The sequence below is a fragment of the Oreochromis aureus genome, linkage group 7 (assembly GCF_013358895.1).
Source record: "Oreochromis aureus strain Israel breed Guangdong linkage group 7, ZZ_aureus, whole genome shotgun sequence".
NCBI classification, from domain to species: Eukaryota; Metazoa; Chordata; class Actinopteri; order Cichliformes; family Cichlidae; genus Oreochromis; species Oreochromis aureus.
In genome coordinates this window covers 4790234-4808265 of record NC_052948.1, presented here as the reverse complement: position 1 = coordinate 4808265, position 18032 = coordinate 4790234, and the positions used below count along the sequence as shown (strand labels likewise).

General features: G+C 40.5%; 1 protein-coding gene across 1 annotated transcript in view; it reads right to left on the bottom strand.

Moving 5' to 3' along the window:
* The window catches only part of abcc8 (ATP-binding cassette, sub-family C (CFTR/MRP), member 8), a 58546-nt gene that overhangs the window by 905 nt on the left and 39609 nt on the right, over positions 1 to 18032 (bottom strand). Inside the window, exons 21-38 of the mRNA XM_039614416.1 lie at positions 17732 to 17816; positions 17323 to 17403; positions 15840 to 15977; positions 15515 to 15640; positions 15234 to 15330; positions 13512 to 13759; positions 10566 to 10732; positions 8985 to 9212; positions 8699 to 8791; positions 8043 to 8145; positions 7511 to 7624; positions 5182 to 5302; positions 4644 to 4774; positions 3911 to 3989; positions 3521 to 3629; positions 2642 to 2745; positions 838 to 971; positions 119 to 181 (exon numbers count right to left, since the gene is read on the bottom strand). Coding sequence (XP_039470350.1) covers positions 119 to 181; positions 838 to 971; positions 2642 to 2745; positions 3521 to 3629; positions 3911 to 3989; positions 4644 to 4774; positions 5182 to 5302; positions 7511 to 7624; positions 8043 to 8145; positions 8699 to 8791; positions 8985 to 9212; positions 10566 to 10732; positions 13512 to 13759; positions 15234 to 15330; positions 15515 to 15640; positions 15840 to 15977; positions 17323 to 17403; positions 17732 to 17816 — 2221 coding nt within the window. The remainder of the gene's footprint in view (positions 1 to 118; positions 182 to 837; positions 972 to 2641; positions 2746 to 3520; positions 3630 to 3910; positions 3990 to 4643; positions 4775 to 5181; positions 5303 to 7510; positions 7625 to 8042; positions 8146 to 8698; positions 8792 to 8984; positions 9213 to 10565; positions 10733 to 13511; positions 13760 to 15233; positions 15331 to 15514; positions 15641 to 15839; positions 15978 to 17322; positions 17404 to 17731; positions 17817 to 18032) is intronic.

The following is an 18032-nucleotide window of genomic DNA, read 5'->3' as shown; positions in this document are numbered from 1 at the left end:
CTTTCAATAACTAGCACTGTATTTGTAGCTTTTCAAGGTTAAAGCGTCAGCAGTGCATTGTGAAGGTCAGCAGTCCCTGTGATAACGCAGCTGTAAATGGCAAGGGGGATATACTCACTGCTATGATAACTACTGTTCGATCAGCGAAAGCAGTCATCACCACTTTCTGCAGGATGCTCTCCTGTGGAGAAGGAGGCAGGGAGGTTAGTTTAAGCAAACATGCCTTTATCTTCACTGGGATTCAGAGTTTGTGTAAAAACAAAAGGTGCTTTCAATACTTAACATCATCATTCATGTTGTTTAAAAAGAATCACTTTTTCACCCTCATTGTTCAAACCATCATCTCTCTTGTTTATTGTCTCATCCCTTCTTACAGGATCAACTGTGTGTCCTTGAGGGCAGTGCTGCTGCCTTATTGTAAGCTGGAACTGGTGCTCTTTGTGGCCGATCATTCAGGAGAGGCTTTTAAGGACGGAGCAACCATTTCCTGAAATTCCCCTCAGGCTCTCGGTGCGTTAGTTAAAGGTTTACTCCCAAAACTGCTGAGATTTGTTTTCTCGTTCTGTACCTCTTTTAATATTACTCTACAAAAGAACCAAGTGTTAAGCTTTTACCGTTGTACATCTATTCACAAATCATCCAGTCTGTCAGCTTTTCCTTCATTTTCTTTGCTGCCGTGCCCCCAGATGAAAATTACCACGTGCACTTTGCGTCGCCCCTGCACTTCTCGTGTCCTTCACCTCCCCTTTCTCTGATTTTCTCATTTCTTTTCTCCCTCTTCACACCTGCTCTCCACTCTTCACCTTAAAGATGCTCTTTGTTTAATTACACACTCACCGTTGCCATGTCTATGGATGCCGTGGCTTCGTCCATGATAAGGATACTGCTTTTCCTGACGAAGGCTCTGGCCAGACAGAACAGTTGTCTCTGACCCTGACTGAAGTTTTCACCTCCTTCTGTCACTATGGCATCTGAAAACCCAAACATACACTTCAATATGTTTCAATCATTTCCAGAATTTAGAAGCATTTTTTATTGTTGTTTTTGCGACACAAGACACTACAGAGGAACTACGTAGTTCAGTTATTTTCTTAAGTAAGAGTGTAAAGAGTAAGAGGGTAAAGTTAATTAGCCTTTAGGTTTTGGATTGCAGATCAATAGCATATTGATTTCCCATTTTCTCCTCAGTGTTATAAATGATAAAGGTTAAGTCATAAAAATGCCTGAAGAACTAAACAGCTTTCTAGCGATTTAACCTAACACAGAATAAAAATCTACCATCAGGTCATTAATTAATGAATTAATTAATTGAATGTTGAGATTTTCTTTTTGGTTGTAATGTCATGTAAGTTTGACGTTAATATTCAGAACGAAGAAACACCGAGAGGACTGAGGGTGGCGTGGGCTGCAAACCTGTAATTTAATTGCTACATGTGAGCTGTTTGATGACCGGATCAATCCTTTATGGCAGCTCAATTTTTGATCCTGCGCTCAGTTTATGCAACAGTAGGATGTTTGTCACTCTTCAAACAGAGGCTTCCAACAGGAATCAAACTAGTTACAAGGTGACTGTAAAGGGTTAGAAATAATGGGAGGGGTGCATTGTGCAGTGAAGTCACACTGAGAGGCATTGTTTGGTGTTTTGCATTAAATATGATTAATAAGGTTATTTTTTAATTCCTCAAACTGTACAGTTGCCTTTATGAACATATAATAAAGGCAGTAACAAGGACTCATGTTGGCTCTCCACACAGCACACATCTATAGCACACTGTATTGTTGCTTATACCAAATCAAAGGATGAACTTAATTAGCCATCAGCTCCAGCCTCAGGGATCAATATCTTACTGAACATCTGGTTCCAGCAGACATAAACTAAAGCTGCAAGCAGCTTAGCTTGAACCTGTCACATCCTGGCATACACACATTCGTCAGTGTCACACAAAACTGAAATTGATCATGCGAGATGAGCAGCAGGCTTATTCCACAAGAGAAGCATTTCTTTTTGTTGTTGTGACGAATTGCACAACAACAAAAGGATGGCTGAGACGCAAGGAATCGAGTGATAAACTGGAAGCGCTCACGTGCCAATATTAATGTCCACGCAAAGACGGCCCCGTGCAACATCATCGCTTCAAGCGTTCATCATTTATGCACGTTGGATTTTCTGACTTGACTTTCAGATAATATTTGATCTGGCTGCGAGTCTTCCTGCCGACGGCAACTGTCTGGTGTCCTGTGTCAAAACCACGAGCAGAAAACTGTGCAGGACGGAGCAGCAGCACATAAAACAGCCACTGCAGCGAGTTAAAAATGAATGCTCATGTCATCTGATACAGAGGCTCGATCTTTGTATGGGGACACTCGAGCAGCTGGTAGATGTGACGTTCGCACAGTGCACGTAGCTTCTGAGAAAGAATTAATTTTTCTGTTGAATGTTCATATCTGGGTGAGAACACTTTACTCTCTGTGTGTCTTTTAAAATAAACAGTTTGCAAATGTCATATAGTTGACACACACACACACACACACACACACACACACACACACACACACACACACACACACACACACACACACACACACACACACACACACACACACACACACACACACATTTGAACAAACACAGATGTCTCACCCAGGCCTCCTGGAAGTGACTTAACAACAGGTTTCAGCTGAGCTATCTCCAGCGCTTCCCACAGCATCTCATCAGTTGCTTTCATCTCTGGGTCCAGGTTGAACCTAAAAACCCACAAAAACAAGCTACATTTAGGGCTGCAACTTTCAGTTACTTCATGATTAGGGCATTTTTTTGAATAACAAATATTTGGATGATCTGTAAAGAGAAATATCCTTCCTAATATCCCAAGTCAATATCACCAAAAGTCCATGTTTGTATTTCATAAAACATAATAAATATTATATTTTGAGGGTCTGAAATCAGTATTTTTGCTTTAAAAAAGTCATTTTTATTCGTGGTCTGTACATTTAAGCTTTAATATAATCTTCACCTCCGAGCTGCCACTGGGGCCATTTTCATTATGATCTATTTGAAGCAGTGTCTCTGATGACTGTGTAATGAATATTCCAGTAAATGGACTAAAGCGTATGAGCTGGTCAAATCGAGCAACACAGCCTGCTGTCATCACTAAACTGAGTCCATACATAAAACATGTAAAGGGACAAACACTGAAATATACTTTTACATCACTGGAATGAGTATAAAACTACAGTCTGAGACCATCATGCAGCTTTTTTTTTTCTCCAGCATGACATTGCTTTTATGGTCGGTGCTGCTGGAGTCTAAAAATAAACCTCTTCACTGGAGTTTTCAGAGGACACTCTGAACTCTGGCTCTTATCCACAATTAGCTCACCTCCTGTTTTGTGTCTTTGAAGACTCTCTACCATCTGCTCATTTTACTGGAACTGTTCTGCATCCCCCCCCCCGTTTACTAAAATGCATATCACTATCACTGATTCACTAGTCTTCTTTTTGACAGAGAAGTCTACTGTACCGGATGGTGCCACTGAACAGGATAGGGTCCTGGAGGATGATGGACAGCCGGGATCTGAGAGTCTGCAGAGGCAGCTTGGAGATGTCGATGTTATCAATCACAATCCTTCCTGTGTGACGGAAGTTTACAAAAACACACTGATTTCACCAATTAAGACACTTTTCCTCTTTTCTTCTACTATTTCAATTATTATTTTATCCCTTGAGGAGACACAGAATCCCATTTGGATTATGTAAGGAAGGGCATCTGGTGCAGAAATACAACGTGCAGATCTACCTGTTATGGCAACCCCTTGTGAATAACCAAACAGCCATAAGTATTATTTTATTTATTTTATTTTATCCTGTTAACATTCTTTTGTGCTGGTGTGAAGCTGAAGTGATATTTTACCCTCAAACATGTCCACCATGCGGAAGAAGGCCAAGGAGAAGGAGGATTTACCGCTGCCGGTCCTGCCACAGATCCCCACCTGGAAAAAAAGCAAAAACAGTCATCATAATTATCACCATTAATCTATCCATCCATTCTCTTAGCAGCTTATTGGTGTGGGAGGCATGTGGCTAGACTCTGTCCTAGCTGTTAAGGCAGGGTAAGGCAAGAGCAGGGTACTCCCTGGACATGTCCAAGTCCATTAAAAGGCTGGCCAGTGCTCAGTAAACTAAAATATGTCTTTTCTGTATTATCTCTTTTCACTAGCAGAAGACTTTTAAAAAAGTACTGAGTGAATACATTAATATTTCATTAAATGCATCCAAAGTGGTATTAAAAATAAATGCAGGCATTATTTCATTTATTTTTAAATGTGACGTATTTATTTGACCTTGTATCATTTCTCCTGTTAATTAGCTTTTCAGTTTATTTAAATGTTAGTATGTATTTCTGCTGTGAGTCTGACGCTGATCAAAAACAGTCCATGACACAGTTTGAATGACAGCTTCCTCATCTGATGGGGCAAAACTGAAAATACCAACAATAAAATAATAACATAAAAAACAGAAATACAAAAGTTTGAGGGAAAATAACAGGAGAATAAATGGAAATATGCTAAATTTGCATCATTTAGCTGTTAAGCATTTAATCTGCTTTGCTCCTCCACATTCAAACACAGGTTTCTGTCCTGTACCTTCTGACCAGGGTTGATATGTGCGTTGACATTTTTGAGCACAGGCTTCAGTGTGGCGTCATAACGAACGCTCAGATTCTGTATCTTGATCTCTCCCTGTCGGGGCCAGCCGTCAGGAACCTGAGACACAGCTGAGACACACAAGAAAACATCACGACTTTCATTTTGATCTTTTTTTCCATCCGAGAAGAAAACAACTTGAGCGAATCCACCTTACCAGCACATATTCTCCTTCAAATTGTGACCAAAATGTAACATTTTCACACATTTTATGGATAAGAAACAGACGCATTGCATACTGCACATGCACAAACTTTTACATAGCGCATCCATGTATGATAGATTATTAGGGGATATAAAAGACCTTCTTCTTCTACCCTTCTTCAACTGACAGTGATGAATGTAGAGTTAATTTCGGGCATCTTCACTCAAGAAGAAATCACAAACACTTTTCAGGTAAGACGTCAGACATGATTTCTCTGAGCGCCTGCTGAATCAGTAAGAGAAAGTTTAATTTGAGGCGGCAGAGTGCACTCACTGAGCAGTCCCTCGTAATTCTCTGGTTCAGTTTTGAGCAGGCCGTTAATCCTCTTGACTGAGCCAAGCTGTACTTCCATGTCTGCCAAGTTACGCACCATCCAGTTTATGTAGTTGGACACCTGATACAAGAAGGGAGCAGATGAGCTGAGTAAATGTCACCACACAGGCATGCAGTCCTTTCGGTGTGGACATTGTTGTTGTTTTCACCCAGATACAACTTGAATACCCTCAGTGTGTCTCGGCTTTTCGTGACTGTCACGATGAATTTTCTAGACAGGCTTTTTCAGAAACACTTGAAATAAAAACATTTCGTTCCTAATTTACCTGAAATCGCTGTATTTTTACAGCAAAAATATACCAAAAAAAGAAACAAATTTACACAAATATCAACCTTTTCTACCTTTTAGCATCCACAACTTTTATTGTGTTTTCATCTCAATGACATGAAAAAACAAAACAGAACTTTAAGGCCAAAATCCCTGCATAAAACATTTTTCTTAAGTTGTATCTTCTAGTTTCTGACAATGTGCTCATTTAATATGAAGTAAAACCACATCCTAACATTAAATGGGCTGCCAGTGACCTGGTAAATGTTGAAAGGCTAAGATAGTGGGAAAGTATTTTAATAAATATCTACAATCCAATTATTTATTTTATTTCCAATGAGAAGATGCATTTAGGCACATTTTTCCTTCACACTTAAAGTCACAGTGTTATTTTACATAAGAGGACAAAATGAAAATCATCTGGGCTTTACCAGGTGTTCAAATTAGGTAAATGCAATCTCACGAACAAAAAAGCATAGCATATTACATCATGTCATTATTTATTTGATAAAAATTATTCCAGCCTGTGGAAAGTAACTCTTACTACTTCAATAAGAATTAATAGTGTAAGTAGTAGCCAGGTGCTGCTAATCAACTGTGCTTTATTAGCTGATCATCAGTGAGTGTGACCACCTCTATAAAAGCAGGAGATTTGATCGGTTTGGTGGTTTGGAGCTTTCAGCTGTGTGCTAACAGAATGCCAAGCAGGAAAAGCATCAGCAATGATTTTAGAGAAGCTGCCCGTCACTCTGAGAAGTGTTATACGGCCATTTCCAAACAATCTGAAGCCTGAAGTGAAAAGTCATTGAAGATAGCCAATCTTTCACAGTCTGAGCAAATTCACCCCAAGGTCTCAGTTAGCAATTTAAATGTTAAAGTTCACATCAATACGGTTAGAAAAGGGTTGAACGGGACTGGCTTGTTTCCCAAATGAACTCTAAAGACAACACAGCAGCACAGCTTAGGTTTGCAAAGTTACATGCAAAAAAACAATGAAACTACCATCTTTTGGACACATAAGACCAACGTGTAAATGGACTGGTTCTCTATTTGAGCACTCAAAGTGCTTTATTCAACATCTCGCATTCACACAAGCACTTTTTTCCACACCTAAGTGCCTTCATTAAACATTCACACTCCGATGAACGCGACAGAGGGCAACTTGGGGTTCAGTATCTTGCCCAAGGACACTTTGCTATGCAGACTGAAGCAGCCAGGGATCAAACCACTAACCTTTCAATTAACTCTACCGGCTGAATTGTAGCCACCATTTGTTTGGCCATAACGCACGGGAGCACATTTGTTCAAAATCAAACACAGCACATCACCTCATAGCAACTGTCAGCACTGTGGTGGAGGGGTGATGACTGGATCTTTGCAGCCACAGGATCTTGGCAGCTCGCAGTCACTGAGTCAACCAAGAACTCCTCTTTATACCAAAGTATTCAAGAGTCAAATGTGAGGCAAGCTGTCTAACAACTAAAGCTTTACAAAAACCGGATCACGCAACAGGACAGTGATGCCAAGCACAGCAGCAAATCTACAACAGAATGGCTGAAAAAGAAAATAATCAAGGTGTTGCAGTGACCCAGTCACAGTCCACGCTGATTAATTATTATGGTGCGGTATGTCATGTGTTTTTGTTCATCTCAGGTTGTATTTACTCAATTTTAAAACCTGGTAAGGATCTGATTTCTTTTCACTGATATGAACTTGAGAAATGATACATTTTCTTTTTACTGTGACTGTAAAAGTTATTTTTATCTGTCTGCACTAAAACATGTAAGAATCAGTAGAAACAAAGGAAAGAAATTGTTACAAAAGACAATTTTCTCCATCCTTTTTTAAAATAAATTAACTACAAATTAAACACATTGGTCAAGTAATGAAGGTGTTCTTTATACTACTAGTGCCGCGGGAGCATTTTGCAACATTGAGCTTAAACCTGTAAATACCTTAACAGCTAAACAGTTAAACACACACACACACACACACTCTCACCATGAGTGCGTATGTCAGACCGAGCCCCACCAGCCCGGGGGACAGCTGGTCGTAGAGCGAATTGGTGATGGAGGCTACAGCCGCCACCAACACCACACAGGCTCCGATGTACTCCTGCAGAGACAGACAAAGTCAACATCACAGCGAGAAGTTAACGCTTCACTTAATAACTGAAGAAGGTAAATAACGCTTAAAGAGATCCGTTATTGTAGATTGGTTTATTGTTAACAGACATGACAGTGGGGGCGGTGGGGGCGTGTTCTTGTTTGCATTCATCAACATTTCAAGGTTTTCTGCTGCTGTGAAACACGAGGAGCCGAATGAACTGTGAGCAGCACGGTCAATACATAAAACATGACATGTAGACAGCATTTCAAGCTAATACGAGAATGAAAAATTCAGTGTTTCAGAGATCCCAACAGAGGGAGCAGTTACCCAGCAACATCAACATAAATGTGAAGCAGATATCTGACAAACAGTGAAGCAGAACTGATGTGAATTTTAAAGAAGGGCGCAGCAGACGGATCATTACCATGCGGACCTCCAGCCAACGGTTGGCTGCTGTGAGGAAGAGAGAGGCGATGTTGTTGGCATCGGTGAACTGTAGTAACCTCTGTCTGAACCTGGGCTCATACCTGCCAACAGAGAGGGTTTCATTCATACGTTATTTCACTGTATCACGGACTGCGTTACATCTACATCTAAGAAAAGCAGCGTATGCTATTTCTTATTGCTCTTTATCTTTTAGGAATATAATGACATTTTAGTGACAGAAATAAAACTAATGGCTTTGCCTGTTTGGTATTTAAGGCTGAAATTTCTTTTGACATTTTCAGGTTCAGGAAAATGCCACACACGTAATGATATTTCAATAAACGCTGCCTTTCCAAATGTGCAAAGATCTCAAGAATCTGAAAACAACTTCAAATGTTTGCACTTCTGGCTCCTTTGTCACTGAGTGTTTGATGTCAGCCAAATATCTGAAATAAGCTTTTGGAATTTTCACTTCTACAGTACATAATTACCTAACCAACAGTCCACTCTAGTCCAATCGTAAATGCTGAAGCTTTTGTGTGTCCCTGTTTGCACGCAAGTAGCCTACAGCGTTCTGAAAAATATTGTGTTTTTAACCTCAGCTATGGCTTTTTAAAAGTTCCCATTTTCACCGAGGATGTAAGCATGTGTTACCTGAGGGCTCGTATAGTGGTGAGACCTTCAACTGTCTCAGAGAAGTGGGAGAGTAAAGGGAGTTGTGTGCTGTCCTCCAACTGCTGCAGGTCCCTGACCAGAACATGGCAGAGACAACAAACGGGGAAATATCAGGTAAACCATATTTCAGATATTAGATTTTTGTATCCAAATGATAAATCCAATGAATTTCATTCTGAATATTTATTTTCTTCCACCAAAAAAAAAACTCTCGCTATATAGCAATGTGTCTGTGACTTCCCTCCAACTGTCCCGTCAGAATCACCTGGAAGCCATCCGGAAGTATTTCTGAATAAAGTAGCAGGTGACAGCCAGCGGCAGAAGGGCAATGAGGAAAACGGGTGTGACGTAGGAGATGACACCCAAAGCAGAGACGCATAGCAAGGTGGAGCGGGAGAGGCACTCGAGGGTGGTGGGAATGTGCTGGTCGATAGTGTTGGTGTCGGTGGAAAATCTGTTTAGGATGCTGCCGAGAGGAGTGGTCTCAAAGAGCCTGAAGAGAAGAAAGAGAGTAAAATCCCCTGTACTTTATCATCAAAATGACCAGATTACGCTCTGAAATACCGCCGGCTTATCAAAAATGCTTCCGCTGGAGCTCTAACAGGGACTAGAAAGAGATTAGCTTGTCTTCAGTAGCTCCCTGTTAAATCCATAATTGAATTTAAAATCCTTGTCATCACATACGAAGACCTGAGCTCCATCATATCTTAAAGACCTTAAAGTATCATATTATCCCAAATAGTGCACTTGGCTCCCTTCGAGGTGTCTGTATTTTTAATATTAGGCTTAAAGCTTTTCTTTTTGATAAAGCTTATATGCAGGCCTGGATCAGGTGACTCTTAACCATTTGTTATGTTGTTATAGGCTCAGGCTGCTGAGGGACTTCCCATGATGCACTGAGCATTCTCCATTTGGCTCTTTTCCACTCTCCATGCAGTTCTGTGCTTCTACTGCATGTCATTAACTTTGTGTTTTCACCTGTGGGCATTCTCCCTCCTCTTTCCTCTCACCCCCAACCACCTGGGGTCTCTTCCTCTGATATGGGACCTTGCTCGCAGGGGATCCTTTCTATCATCTTGTTAAGTCTGAACCTTAAAACGTAAAGTGCCTTGACATGACTGATTTAATGTCATAAAGTTAATTTCAAGGATCAGAATTATACAATAAAATAAAATAAGATTCAATATTTTTCTGCTCAGAAACAGTGTGGATGCTTCTGCCACTGAAAAAAAATAAATTGACATGTTAAAACTCAAAAATTTATGTTATTTTCTCATATTTGAGTTATTTTCAGAAGCTTCATTTAGTAAATTAAAAAATCAACATACCAGATTTTGAGCTGATAATCCGAAACGTTGACTTAGAGATGGAAATTGATTTTTTCCAGATTTGTCTGGCTCAGTTACTGCACATAATGTCCTCTTTGTATGTGTTTACTTACTGTATATAATGTTTTCTCTCTCTTTTTGCACAGTTGAGGAGCGTATCAGGACACATTTCACTATGTGTTGTACTTGTAAAACTATGCATGTGGCAAATACAAGATCTTGAATCTTGAGTTTACATTCTTTCATGTGAATTCTGCACAGCATGTTAATGCAGCTTCTTTATGTGTATATACAGTGCTTTTCAGTGTGTCTTGAGGCAGCTGATGTCTCCTGGGTTTGCATGAGGAAAGCAGATGGTGCTCAGAGTAATGAGGCAAAAAACCTTTTAACTGTGTTTTCTCTTATATCATCAGCAACCACACATCTTTCTCTGTCTCTGCCCGTTTTCACACATCATAAGGCATGCACACACACGCACGTGCACACAGACAAACACGCGAACGCACTGAGCGTCACACCTCATGGGGGCCAGGATGATCTTGTTGAGCAGGTTGTGGTGGAGCTCTTTGGCCGCTTTGAGACCGGTCCACTCCACAGCCACAGAGGTGGCGAGACAGAGGACGATGCCCAGGCAGCAGAGCACACTGAACACAGACAGATACCAGGAGTGGCTGAAACCACAGTCCTATAACACACACACACAGAGGGGGTTACAAAAGGCATGAGCACAACGCTATATGTGTTGTTTGAGAAAGAAGAGTCTGTCGTCCTACTTACTTTGTTGTAATTATAAACACAATTAAGCATCGAGGCTGGTTAAAAATCAGCTGTCCAGGACAAAAGCCAGTGAGAGTTTCCAAGCTAAGCTTGAACAGAAAAAGAGAAATAAAGAGGGCTGGGGAACTATTTTCTTCTTCCTTTTCCTTCTAATCTAATTATTCTCTTCACCCTGGCTCCAAATTTTCTATCCTCTTTTATTTTATGTGATAATTTTTAATCATAATACATTTTCACTCTCACATATCACTAATTAAAATTTCATCAATTTCACACAGTTCGCTAAAGAAATAGCCAAATTGCTAACTGTATTTTGTGTATTAATCACTAAGGTTGTGTGAGCTTAAAAAAATGCAATTTATAATATTAGCCACTGCCATTTATGCAAGCTTAAACATTCAAACAGTTATGCCAGCAGTCTGGCACAAACCCTTTTTTAAAATAGTATTTATTTATTTTATAAAAATAGAGCTAATATCAAAATCCTAACCATTTACTAATGACAGAGTTAAGGGGCAGCACTCTGTCCTCTGAAGGAGCAGTGGCCAAGAGATAAAAGCTCTAGCACCAAACATTTAAATCTAAATGACAGCAAACATATAAAGACAAGCTTCAGGGCGTAATAGTGAGAATTTTATGGTTATAATGGTTTCCATGCAGTCCTGATTGATTAGATCTCGTAAGTCAGCTGATCACAAAGCAAACTGAACTGATGATTATGCTGCATGAGTGAAACAGCTGCAGCACAGCACGCTTCACTTGGCTAAAATCTGTGATTTGTACATAACCTGCTCTCCCCGCTGAGTCACAGGGATCTAAATTTAAACAAAAGCCAGGAAGCATAATCCAAATGCAAGTCTGGCACCTCAAACTGGTGGATGGGTCTTTAAAAATAAATAATTCCAAAAAAGCTGGGAAGGTGTGCAAAATGTAATTAAAAACATAATTCTGTGAAATGCAAATATCACAAAGCCACACTTATCCACATTAGAACATAGAAAACATATAAAATGATAAGATTTACTATTTTAAGGAGAAAAAAAGGTCATTTTTTAAATTTGATGTCATCAGCACATCTCAGAATATATAATTGGGATTTTAGATGAACTCATTACAGTCTCAGCTATTAATGTTAGCTGATGCTTATTTTTATATACAGTGAAAAAGTTGCAGGTAGGACCTCTAAAAGAAGAGAAAAATATATCACCGGAAAAAAAGTCCCTTTAGCTGCTCATCACTCAGTCCAGTTGCCACTTGTGACATGAAGCATTTCCACTGTCTAATCCTCTCATTGCTCAATTATTTCCCCTCTCTAGAAGGACAGAAGCAGTGTGGCATTTATGTGAAGTGGCCGAGTGTGCGTTTGTCAGAACAGGACTTCTGAGAGTCCCCTCGTGGATTAGTCTGTAGCACAGCATAGATTAGATAAAGCTGGCAACGACGCACTGAAGTTCAGCCAAACAAGATGTGCTCAGCATTCAAGTGACAATTTATTATCTGCGCTTAGCTGGACATCCAGTGGATGTTTGTGTGTGAGAGAAAGAGACAGACGGCTGCTGTTTATCTTCAGCAGGACACGGTGCCTTTTATGCAGCCCTGAGCCGAGTCCGTCGACGGCCTTCACGTGACCCTGTGAAATGTGAGCTGGCATTTCACACATGCACACATAACACAGACACGCACGCACACAAATATACATATACAGCAACTACTGATGACAGTGTTGTTTTACTGGTCCTGAAACACAATAATTTGTTAACAGCCCGTGTGACTTCTTGAATGTGGATGATGCAGGTTAACTCTTCCTCTGCTTACTACGTGTGCTTTTTTATGTACAGTTAGTGTGTGAAGGCTACTGATCATTTTGGTTAAGCGGTAACTAAAAGAATCAAGTAGTAAGTAGAAAAAGGGTGTAGGAAATGCTTTATAGGTGCGAAATCATTCTACAGTCACCTGGTGAGGACCGAAGGGCAGCTTTTACCCACTCAGATTTATGACTCACTAACTGAGAGTTTAAACTTCTTCATAAATTACAGCACTGCAGCTGGCATTCACATCAGACCTCATACATGCTTTAACTCGAACATTTTCCATTTGGACACTGACTTCTATAAATACATTAGTTCAGCTTTAATATTCAGATGAGGCCGAGCTGCAGTCTCTTCAGGGTGTGTTGGTGTTGGTCTGGACTTGGCAGTGCCTGCGTTTGTGTTGTAGGTCAGCTCAACTCAGCTGAGAATTAGTGAGAATATTATGTAATTCACGCTGGCCTACAATCAATTTCTGTTTTAAATAAACTATTTGCATCTAATGCAGTCTGTCTTTTTTTTAAGCTTAACAATTATTGATTTTCTTTATAAAACATTAGCTGATATTTAACTCTTACAGAAAAGCATGTTTGGATTATGAGTCAAATGTTTTGACTTCATAACTTTTCAAATTGTCTAACTGAGCACATTTTAGGTGAAACGGCACAAAGTGAGTAATTTAAATTGGTGCCCTTTGTTTTCATCCCACTAGACGGGTCTTTAAAAAAATGACCCACTGATTGTATTAATGCTCAAATAATTTTAAAAAAGGCAGTGCGAATGAAGCAGAAAATACTTTATGGCTCTAAAATATCCCAAGAGAAGCAGAAACAAAGAGCTAAGTGTCTCAATCAAAAGCTGAGCGGTCCATCCTCTCACCTGTACGATGGTACAGTTGTGAGCGGAGGCGTCTTTCTTGGCTGCGATGACATGTGACGTCCAATGGGCCAGCCAGTAGTCAATGGCCACCATGAGGGAGTGTTTGAGGAGCTGCGACAGGAGGAGCAGGCTGAGCAGGAGGAGCCCAGCAGAGGACAGGTAGGTGCCGCAGGAGCGCCAGGGGATGGTAGCTCTCTGGCGCATTACCTGCGACAGGTTGTCATCATCTTCACTCTCCACAGATTCCTCTGGGGTTGAAACAGAGATGAAGTGCAGTGTTAAAGGTTTTGTTTTTGGTCGGTTGTGAGATGTAATTAGGCCGAGTTATCTGTTTTGCAAGGACTTTATTTTAGCTTCCATTGTCACAGTTTTTTTTACCTTATGTAAATTTGCTTATTTCTGTCTAAAAACGCCCTGCTCTGCTACAACTCACAGCTCAGACGCTCATGACATTTCTTTCTCTCCTTCCACCCTTCTTCTCAAATATTTCATTACCTTCACTTTTTCTCTCTTTCCTCTTTCCTTTTCTGACATATTGCTCAACATTTCTCCTCCCTTGCCAGTCTGACAATCCACGACTAGCACAGGAAAGGAGAGAAGTGAAGAAATAATAGACAGAGGTCCAAAGGAGAGGAGAAAGTGTGCTAGAGGCTACAGAAGCTACACTCCACAAAGACAAGCAGATGCTCATTCCCATGAATGGCAGGTTTTTCAGGAGCACCAGCGCGACAACAACACACTGACTCGGGGCTGAAGAGATAATGTAACGACCTCCAACCTTTTTCCCACCTCGGATTTAAATATATCACATTACATCAAGTAGCAAGCTTTGGAGCATGAGGCTACACGTGGGCGACTGAGAGGCTCAGACAAGCTGGAGGTGGAGAGGAAGCAAGAGAAAAAGGGAGGAAAAGACAGGGAAATAATGAGTGGCAGGCCTAAAGAAACAACTTCTACTCCCAACTACTGTCATGCTCACACTAAGTAAGCCTTCAAGAGCAGGAGAGACAAATGTGTGGGAGGGGGAAAGAGCAAGGAAATGGATGATGAGATTCTAAAATAGAGAAGCAAACACATCTGCCATTAGCTAGCAGCACTACAATGCCACAAACATCTTTTTCTGTTTCAGCTTTTTTTTTTCAAACCATGCTTTCTGGCCACACCTGCTCGATCGAACATGAGGGTAGCTGGAGCCATCGCACAAGTCCACCCCAGGGTGCCACCAGCACACGGGAGACAACACAGAACAAAGATAAAGAGTACAGCCAGTGCACCTTAGCGCTTTTCAACTGCAGGTGTTCAATTAACAGCAGACACACAGATAAAGGATCAGATTCAATGGTTAATCACAGCAGGAGGCGGTGGGAAATAACATGGCGACGTATCCAGTTGCTGAAAAGGTCAAAAGAGGAGCGAAAAGACAAAAAGACCAAACCAAGATAAGAGCACTCAATATCCCTGCAATGTTTGCACTGCAGAGACGGGAAGGAATCAAATACAGGGAACTATGAGTCAGTCAAATAACTGCAGACATTAAAAAAGATCTTAACATTAAAATAAGCTGAATAAGCTTAAGCTCTCAGCAGGAGCAGGGGAATTGTCATCCTGCATCTATCATTAAGGGAAACATAAGCATTTAATCAGGCTGAGAAGCACCCACAGCAGTCATGCACATACTCATTCCAGCTGCTGTCATCGTGACTGTTTCCTGTGTCCTCTCACCTTCCTCATCCTCTTCAGTCCTGGCGGCCTCTCTTGAATACATGGCCCTCCGCAGGTTTTTTCTCTCTAGGTCTGTCATACTCTCTGCCACAGTTTCCTGAAGGAGAGGTAAACATTAAATTTATTTCAGCATACTAAAAACACCCAGGAAATCTAACTTTTATTCCAGACAGAGTGTCTGTGTCACCTGGACCTAAAAAAGAAAGTGTTCAAATTACACAAATTAAAGATTCTTGGCGCTGATTAAAAGTTAACACTTTGCTTTTGCAGTCATTAATCACCTTCTCAAACTCCTGATCCTGTCTGTTCATGAGGGTTTTCCATTGCTCAAAGAGTTCAGGTTCAGAGTTTTGGATGTCCTTCAGAGTCCCCTCAGTCTGGATGGTGCCATCTTTCATGGCAATAATCTAATAATAACCACACACACAAAAGCAGATAGAAAAAACATGATCTGTATTTAGCTGAGACTTGCAATCAATCTCTATTTGCTTTGGGATCTTTGAGAGATAAAGTGCATCATAAATGAGACAATAAAATGTCTTTATCGTGCATTATGTACCAGCCATCCCAGACGGACAGTCTTATCAACTATTAAGCAGTTCTTACCCAATCTGCATGTGGTAAATACTGCAGTTTGTGTGTGACCAGCACCACGGTCCTCTTCTCTTCTCTCAGGAGCTTCAGGATGCCATCCTGCATCAGATGGTCACTCAGGTGGATGTCCAAAGCAGAAAATGGATCATCCTACATATGTTGAGAAGTTCAGAAGAAAACAAAACAATAAATCTCCTGAAAACATGACATATATGCCCATTGTTAAGTTGTTGCTAGGCCACATGATGATGTCATAGTTATATAATATATAATTAAGTTTTTGAGTAAAAGTGAGAAGTTATTATGTAATGAAATGAAAATGACAGAATGCTTTCATAAGGTGTTGTAGGCAGATACAGAAAAAAACAAAACAGACATCAGCTTATTTTAGGCTGTTGTTAGCTGGTTGCCAAGTAACCTGATGGCACCGTGATATATCATGCAAATGGAAGTTTTGTGAATATAAATTAGGTGTAACTGTAAGGATGTGATCACAAGGTGTTATAGATGCATACATACTAAAAATGGGTGATTTCAGCCCACTGCAAGGCAACATGATGATTTCATAATATATATGATGTAGATGAGAACCTTCAGGCCTAAGATGTACCTGTGTGCTTAGTGTACTCAGCTCCTCACCATGTAGGAGGAGTTGGCAGACAAAGAATCAAACAGAGACATATTCTGTGTATTATACTAAGAAGATGCCCTAAACTCAGTGTCTTGTCTTTTTAACTCCATATCTTGGGTATTGTGGGCATTGTGAAGTGTAGGATGTGTTACACTACAACATTTAAAATAAAAATAATAAAAAAAATAAAAAATAAAAAAATCAAAAATCTGTCTAATTCGGTTCATTAGCTCTGTGAGGATTAGTATAGTGACTTCACTGGTGACTCCTCGGCAGCAATCTAGGCACTGTTAAAGTCTTTCTAGCTGTATATGACAAACATTCATTTTTAAAGGTGTGACAATTAGTCAAGTAACTGATTGAGTAAATGATGATCATCATGAAATTGCATTGCAAAACAAAAATGGGTGGCTGTGGCTCAGGGTATCAGGTAAGTTCTCTACAAGCTAAAAGGTCAAAGTGTCCTTGAACAAGATACTGAACACTACATTTCTCCCAGTCATCCAACAGAATGTGAGCACACAGAAAGTCATTGAATTAGGTGTGAATGGGCTGTTTCTCCTGTTTCTTCCACTTATAAGAGAAATTGTGGTGTGACTGTCTTTCCTCTTTTTTCCCCTTTTTTAATATTTAAAGGATTAATTGAAGAGATTTTGAGATGGATTTCATGTTTTTTAAACCTTCTGCTCTGGGCTTCTTAGAGTGTTGCTATTTATGTCACACAGGAAGGCATCAGAAAGAGAATCACAAGCACCGTCAGGTAGCGCTTCAGAAACAGCTTCTCATTGAATACTGATAAATCACAGGTGCAGGCTGAGAAGCCATCCCTTTTATCTGTTCAGTTATGTCTGTGTGCAGTCTCACCAGAAAGACAACGTTGGTCTGCTGGTACAAGGCTCTGGCCACGCTGATTCGCTGTTTCTGTCCTCCTGATAGGATGATGCCCTGCATCGGAGGACAGTAAAATGTTATATCACGAAGGCTTCAACACAAAGATGAATTAACAATATAAAGAAATACGTGCGACTCTTTTCCTTAGAGCAGCAAAGGAGACTAGGGTTTATTTCCTGCATTACTGGTCCATAAAGAAATCCAACAAGACAGCAATCTAGATGAACAGGTTCAGTCTAGTTTCCTGATACGCAAACATGAAAATCTTGCTGCACAGTAACAATGACAAATGATTCTGCAATATAGTGAGCCACAGTGGGAGCTACAGCCAGACGTTCAGAATAAAGTAGGGAAAACTCATAAATGTTACTGTGATACTGACCCGTTCCCCGATCTCTGTCTGGTCCCCCTGTGGAAGAATGTCAATGTCAGGCTGAAGCGAGCAGGCCTCGATGACAGCTTTGTATCTGCCGGGCAAAAACAGAGACAGAATACAGATGAGGGCAGAGAGCAGCTGCTAATACCAGCCAGAGGGAAACTACAGCCCTGCTCATTATTATCTCGTGGGTCATTCATTCACATTCACATACATGTAACCCATGGGACCGCGTTATGTATGCATAACACAGTCTGTGAAAGAGAGTGGAGGAAACTGAAAATAGCAGCTTCTCTGGTTCATCTTG